The sequence below is a fragment of the Poecilia mexicana genome, unplaced genomic scaffold (assembly GCF_051168715.1).
Source record: "Poecilia mexicana isolate PSO_F unplaced genomic scaffold, ASM5116871v1 scaffold_14, whole genome shotgun sequence".
Taxonomy (NCBI): Eukaryota; Metazoa; Chordata; class Actinopteri; order Cyprinodontiformes; family Poeciliidae; genus Poecilia; species Poecilia mexicana.
Genome location: NW_028263383.1, coordinates 27,575,367 through 27,582,742, shown reverse-complemented (window position 1 = coordinate 27,582,742; position 7,376 = coordinate 27,575,367). Strand labels below are relative to the sequence as shown.

Genomic DNA, 7,376 nt, shown 5'->3' with positions numbered 1-7,376 from the left:
CAAACTGCAGAAATGTTCATCTGTTCGTCCCTTAAATCCAAGCTGAGATTTGGAAGATGCCTTGTAATGAAGGTCTTCATTACTTGGAAGTACAACACTTAAAATGTGTGTTAAATGATTAAAAAATGCATGTTGAATGATAAAAGACACGGATACAGAGATTGAAGTATTTTATTGATTGTGTGTTTTTATGCAGTGGCATCTCAGCTGGAACTGATGGTGTCCTGTTAAAATACAACAAACTATAATATATGGTGATTGTCTGAAATGCACTGAAATGTTTGAAGGCTTTGTGTGGGTGTGGCTTACCTCTGTCTCTTCCTCTGCAGGGTGTTCAGGCTAAAAGATTCCCCAGGGGCCAGAGCATCTTTTAAAGGTTCCGGAAGAGGTCAAAGTAGATGGAAGAGGGGGAGCCATAGAGCTATGCACTTTATAAATTTAATGTTGGATTCATATTTATACCGATAGAAATGTGTTTTTAGAGATGCTTAAAATGAATAGCATTTGGTAATGTATATTATTCTGAAGATTTTGTTATTTTGTCAGTTTGTTTGTGTGTATGTATTTTGTTTTACCCTGTTTCTTGGTGGGTTTGTTAATTGGAACAGCCAGGGACTATAAAAGGCTGCATGTTGGCCACATTAGGGTAGTTGCTGCTGAGACCCTAGGCCTTTGTAAGCAGGGTTGTCTGTGTGTTAAATGTTGGTGAATAAACTCCCAGTAGGATTGCACTGTTTCTCTGCCTCAAGTCTCCTACTTCCTCCAGCTGCTAAGGGCCATTCTAACATGCCTGAAGTTCTGAGATCTTTGCAGACTTTATTATATAAAATATTAAAATACAACAAACCAGAGAAGAGAGTGGAGTCTTGGTTGTTTCGTTTAAGCTATCTTTATTTCACATTTATTTGTACACAATAAATACAGTCAAACATCCACTGGTGTGTAAATCTGAAGATTTAATGTCCGCAGAGCCAACATTAAACATGGGAATTTATCAGTGACTGGGCGTTAAATCAGGACCAGTAGCAGGTTTAAAACAACAACAATAACGTCTCTGATGGAAACGAGACGTCAGTCTGATTTTATTTTAATACAACAGGGTAAACGCAAACTTCAAAAATAAGTTTGATGTCATTCAGATCTCAAGGAGATCAATGAGAACACAGCAACGAGGCTGACAGATATCTCTTTCCCTCTGATCTAATTATCTACTGTTTAATAAAAAGGTCTTTATTTCTGAATCTAGTGAAACAGAGAAAATGCTATTATTATTTTTTCTTTTTTTACAGATATCCATCTCCAAGTTTTCTGTAAACTATTCATGTTTCAAAAACAGAAGCAGTAAAGACACTACGGTGGCTATTTAAGGCTAAATAACACAAAGAGCTGATAAAATAAATGCTTTTATACGAATACGGCTTTCAAACAAACCTTAAACATCAACAATACTGAGAGGGAACAAGAAGACGTGAAGAAAGTGCTTCGCTATGAAATGGGACAGCTAGCGGCTGCTAGCATCTCCAGCTAGTAGCTGCTAGTAGCTCCGGCCAGTGGTTGCTAGCTGCCCCAGATGGTAAAAAACATTAAGATGGAACAATCTGAATGATCTGCAGGGTTCCTGAACGGCTTCCATCAAAAAGGAACTCGAGATTTAATTCCTAAAATTTTAAAGATAAAAACATAAGGAAGGAAGGAGGGAAGGAGTGATGGAGAGATACAAGAAAGAAAGGAAGGGAAAAAGGATACAAAGAAGGAATCTGGGAGGGAGGGAAGAATGGATACAAGAAAGGAATAAAGGACATAAGGAAGGATGGAAGGGAGGCCATCAAGGATGGAAAAAAATAGATGGAAGTAAGGACTGAAGGAGGGAGGAAAGGAAGGAAAGATGACACAAGGAAGGGAAAAAAGGGACAAAGACAGAAGGTTGAGAGGGAGGACATAAAGAAGGAAGGAAGCTGAGCATTTAGGGAACAAAGTCTGGAGATTTTTTTTCTTTTCTCTTATTTTTCCACTTTTCCAGACCTGAAAAATCCTGAAATCATATTCCAGATTTTTTTATTTTCCCTCAGACTGCGAAGAAACCCCGAACATCACAAAACATCCAAATCTGGACGTCAGGACACAAAAACAACAAGACGTTACACTAAGTGTGTGTTTACGTTACAGGATTCCTTAAACTGCTTCTAAAGCGAAAACAAGGGCATAAAAAAACAAACAAAAAAACAAAGAGGAAGTCACTGAAAGGAGAAAAACAAACAGAATTGCCACTTTTCCCTTTGTTGGTGTAACTGTTTCCAGTTACGATGCGTTGAAGGCGGAGAGGACCGGCCTCGGCCGTGTGGAGTCGGGATCAGACCAGAGTTTTATTTTATCGGCGGGTCATGTGATCAGGAAGCTGCTACTTTATCAGGAACACAAAAAAAATTAGCAGTAAAAGATCGCTCTGATTGGGCACATAAAAATGTAAAAAAAAAAAAAAATACAATAATAACAATCTGCCACTAATTTTAATCTGTAAGATGGAAAAGTGTGACATTTAATGCATTTTAATAAAAAATAAATGAGGATAGCATTGTAGTTTCTGACAGATTTATAACTTAGGAAGATTTCCATCTTATTCGTACTTTGAAAAATAAAACCAAACAAGTTGAAAGTAGAATTTAAAAGCATGGTTTTGGCCAAGAAAAGCATGAATGGCCTGAAAATATCCATAAAATGAATCGAACTTTATTGTTTATCACAGTATTCTTCAGCTTGGGATTGAAAAGATGGACCGTGGGGAAGTTATTTCTTTTTCAGCAGGAAAACAAATAAATAAGAAGCCAGGAGGTGATTAGCATCAGCAGCTAAATCCTGCCTCTAATATTCATTAGATGAGTACGGAAGCTCTTAACTGCCAGGAAATAAACTCAGGAGCAAAAGCTCTTTTAAACGAGAAAACCTTCTGGTTTAAACAATATCAAAAACACAAAATACTAATACAAGATTTATTTTATGTCATTAAAACTAAAATATCTCTTACGCAAGAAATCTGTCAGAGGAGCATGTTTTTATATCTCATTACAGCGTCAAAGTTTTTCAATTCAACATTTTTTCTTTTAACAAAAAAACTTTCTCGTTACAACACTTTTACTGTTTTTGACAAGTGCCGTTTATTTAACGTCTTTTTCTCATGTTGTGGAGAAAACTTTTTCTGTTTTAACATTTTTTCTTATTTTAACAAAAAACTTTGTTTTAATATATTTTCTTTTTTTTTCCCAATGAGAAAACTGCCGTTTTAATGAGACACTGTTTCTGCATTCATTTCCATGCTGGTATTTAAATGCTTACATCTTTTTAAGAAATTAGAAAATAAAACGAATCACATTATAATGGGAGAAGCTAAGATTTTCTGTTACATTGTACAAAAATCTTAACACCTGCAACTAAGCCACATTTTTAATTATGAATTTCAACGTTTTATCTGGACTTTGTGCTGAATCTAAAAGCGACAGCCCACTTCCAGACACAAGATGAGGACGCAAATTTAAATTACATATCATCATAATCAAGAATTTAAATTATTAAAAGTTGAAAAGATAAAACATAATTAAGAGTTAAATTTGTTTTCTTAATGAGCTTTAGGGTAAATTTTAAATTGTAAATTTAACGTGAACCGGTTTAAATGAGGCCAAACTTACTGAAAATCAGTAAATTATGTGGAGCTAATCACCTCCAGGAAGTCAACGTGGCTTTAAAAGTGTTCCTTAAAGTGCAATCCACTCTGCTGACTACGAGTTGTTTCCTTTTCTGTAAACTTCCCTTAATTTACTAGGAGAAAATGTAATTTTTTTTTGGTATTGTAAATATTCCAGATGCAGATAAAGCAGGTGATGTTCCTCGTTTGCGTTAACTGAGCAGGAAAAACAGACGATAAAGGCACATTATTCCGACCCTCTGAGGTTCCGGACGTCTCCAGGCTCTCTCGGGGCGTTAAGCGTCCTCCGGTTTATTTGGGGGTGTCGGTGTTAGAGCAGTTTCACACCAGCGTGATCTCCACCTCCTCCCGGCGCTTTACCTGGCCGCGAGGATGCTGCTTTGGGGGAGGAGGAGCTGCACGGACCTGCAACACACCCAACAGGACAGACAAAATCACAACAAAGTTGCTTTTCAAAATACAATCATGATAAAAAAATTAAAAAAAAGGAAAATACACCCTACTCTGTTTGAAAAATACAACAAAATAATACTACAGGGTTTGCACTCTCTTCCCACAGTAAAATTCGAGCACTTTTTAAGCATTTTCAAGGTAAGTTTTCAAACATTTCTAACACCAAAACAATAAAATAAAGACAGCTCCAATTCATTATTATATGAAGCAAAAAAAAAAAAAAAAGTTATATATATATATATATATATATATATATATATATATATATATATAAAATAAATATACACAGGAGTTTTGAGTTTAACTACTGCTCAGAGTTTTGTTCTTTCATTAAATGCTTGTTTTTGAGTCTTTACTACAATTAACAATTAATCAATTACGTAGAGATTATTTCAGTAATCAATTAGTCATGATTAATACAATTAATCTTTTCAGTGTTTGTCCAAAATAAACAGTGGAATCAAACTTTACAACATATTTAGTTTGTTATGCAACTCTTGTTTTCTGGCGCCACCATCTGGTGAGAGTTTATTACTAAACTGTAGCTTACAGGTCTGATGCTGCCGGCGCCGCTCTCTGGGTATTTAGGAGGTTGAGGGGATCCTTGAACTGGACCTGAAGGAAAGACAAACATTCAGATTGTTCATCTTTCATCTCTGTGAGCTCTTTGTTTTCACCGCAGACAAAGCAGCTGATCTTACTGTGATACGGGCTCTTGTGCGGCGCCGGCGGAGGCCGGTGGTGTCCGTTGTGGTAAGATGGCGGCCGGCCGACAGGAGAGGCGGCGGCGCTGCACGGACTGGACCCGGGAGAGGCGGCGGTGGGAGTCTGCAGGGGGCTGCTGTGGAGAGGCGCCGCCTGGAAGGGACTGCAGGGGGAGCGGTCGCTCTGAGCCACGGCCGAGGGAGAAGCCTTAAAACGCAAAACGCAACGTCACAAACCGACACGCTGCAAACTGGATCGACTTCTGCACAATTCAAGCTTTAAACACAACAGCAGCTCCATTTATACAGGGATCTTTACATTTTATAAAATTCAAACACTTTTTAAGCACTTCAAGGTAAGTTTTCAAACTTTTACATTTCTTTGAAGGTAAAAACAATACAAACAAACTAAGAGAAGACTCATATTCAATATATCATATCATATTCAGAGGTGGTAGAGTAACCAAAAGTTGAACTCAACTAAGAGTAGAAGAACTTCAACATATTTTTACTCAAGTAAAAATAAAAAGCAGCAATCTAAGAAATTACTCAAGTAAGAGCAAAAAAAGTACAGAGTAACTGATGAAAAACATTTTATACTTAAAAATTACATCATCAGATGGAGTGGAACTATTGGTATTTTAAGGATCAGGATAAAACATATTTCATACAAGTAAAATCAGGTGAAATATTTGTTTTTCCAAATCAATTTCTTTCTATATAAAAATTATGAAACTTATGAAAACTGTCTGGTGGATTTTTGGTTAGAACATGTTTGTTCTTTTTTCAAGAGAAGCAATACTTCACAATCAAGTACAAGTAAAAAAGTACAGGGTAGTAAAAGTTCTCCTAAAAGTACATTTTATCCAAAAAGTTACTCAAATAAATGTAACTGAGTAAAGTCATTTCTACCCAACTCTGATTATTTGTTAGTGTAACTAATAACATCTTGTGATTGTATTCTACATTCTACAGCGGGGACAGTATAAGTTAAAAATAGCAACATGTGATGTTTTGAAACGTCTCTCACACACCTGACTGGTCGGAGAACAAAAAACGAATTTGACAAAAAAATAAAATAAAATAAAAAATTCAATAACCTTGTTTAGTGTATAATACATAAGCCAAACTTTATATCAATTACACAGACCAATAAGTCATAGAGAAGTTAAGAATAATAGATATTCATTACATTGAAACAATCCAAGCAAATTATGTTCAGGTTAAGAGCCTTCCTGCTCAAATTAAATGCTTCGACAAAGAAAGTTCCAAAAAAAAAAAAAAAAAAAAAATCTAAAAATGTTTTCTGGCATTTTACAAATGAAAATAATTTAAACAATTCTAACCTAAGACAAGACTGGGGACAAAGCTAACCTAAAACAAGAAAGTCTGATTTAACTTCAGACAGTGAGAAAGAAAATGTATCTGTGTCTTTTTATTGTGTATGAAAATATCTGGTTTCAACTGTACATAAAGTTTTCAAGGCTTCAAGCACCCATATGGCCGTGTTTTAGTATCAGCAGCCCACCTGCGCGCCGCCTTCTTTCTGTCCATCTCCGTTTTCGATGACTCCAGTGAGATCTTCCACCAGGACGGCAGGAAAGACGCCGACGGCGCCGTTGAACTCCCCCTCCCAGAAACCGTCGTCCTCATGAGTCTCTCTGCTCAGGATGCGGATGATGGCGCCTTCGGGGAACGAAAGTTCTTCGGCCGTTTGACCCGCGTAGTCGTACAGAGCCTTCGCAAACGACACTGATATAAACAGATTATTGTCATGTTATATGCTTGTCTGATGCTGATCAGCAGTAGTGTTGGGTTTGTGGGCCTCACCGCTGGAGTCTCCGTTGATGGAGCTGGCAGGCAGTTCGGTCTCGGGTTCGGTGGAGTTGCTGGAGGAGTGGGAGCGGGCGTCCAGCGAGGCGAGCGACTGCAGCATGCTCAGCAGGCTGTTGGAGGACGGCAGCTGCAGGTATTTCTCTGGGACATAACCGACCTGTCCACTGCGGTTTCTGGCCTGCAGAGATAAAAGTGTCAATAAATATATATCTGTAAAGACAGAGCCATGTTTCAATCCTTATGAGGGATTCCTAAAGAATCCCTCATATGGACTCATATCTGCACCCCTGTTTCATCCTGAATGAAACAGGGGTGCACAAACTTTCTATATACACATACATGAATGTGCAGCATCATCTTACCTTGAGCCAGTCCTCCATATCTCCATCATCAATGACCTCCAGGATCTCCTGTTCCTCGATGGTTAGTTCATCTGGCTGAGATGCCTGCAGGCAGCAGTTTAAACTGACTTCAGTTTTCCTCTGTTATAATCTAACTCCACTGTTTACCTTGTCCTCTTCCAGCTGCTCGGTCAGCTCTCTGTTACCTTGTAGGAGTAAAGCACTTTGCAGGTGAGCGGATAGTTCTTCAGGGTGCTGGAGGGACTGGAGCTGCTGTCGTCCAACACCTCACCGCTGTCCTCCGTCTCCTCCTCGTCTTCCCGCTCCAAATCAGCTGTTCCCTGA

General features: G+C 38.0%; 1 protein-coding gene across 1 annotated transcript in view; it reads right to left on the bottom strand.

Moving 5' to 3' along the window:
• Positions 1-870: 870 nt before the first annotated feature.
• The window catches only part of LOC106907328 (F-BAR and double SH3 domains protein 2-like), a 40,533-nt gene continuing 34,027 nt past the window's right edge, over positions 871-7,376 (bottom strand). The window contains exons 14-20 of the mRNA XM_088012449.1: positions 7,238-7,372; positions 7,053-7,136; positions 6,685-6,868; positions 6,383-6,606; positions 4,852-5,062; positions 4,701-4,765; positions 871-4,102 (exon numbers count right to left, since the gene is read on the bottom strand). Coding sequence (XP_087868575.1) covers positions 4,019-4,102; positions 4,701-4,765; positions 4,852-5,062; positions 6,383-6,606; positions 6,685-6,868; positions 7,053-7,136; positions 7,238-7,372 — 987 coding nt within the window. The 3' untranslated portion in view covers positions 871-4,018. The remainder of the gene's footprint in view (positions 4,103-4,700; positions 4,766-4,851; positions 5,063-6,382; positions 6,607-6,684; positions 6,869-7,052; positions 7,137-7,237; positions 7,373-7,376) is intronic.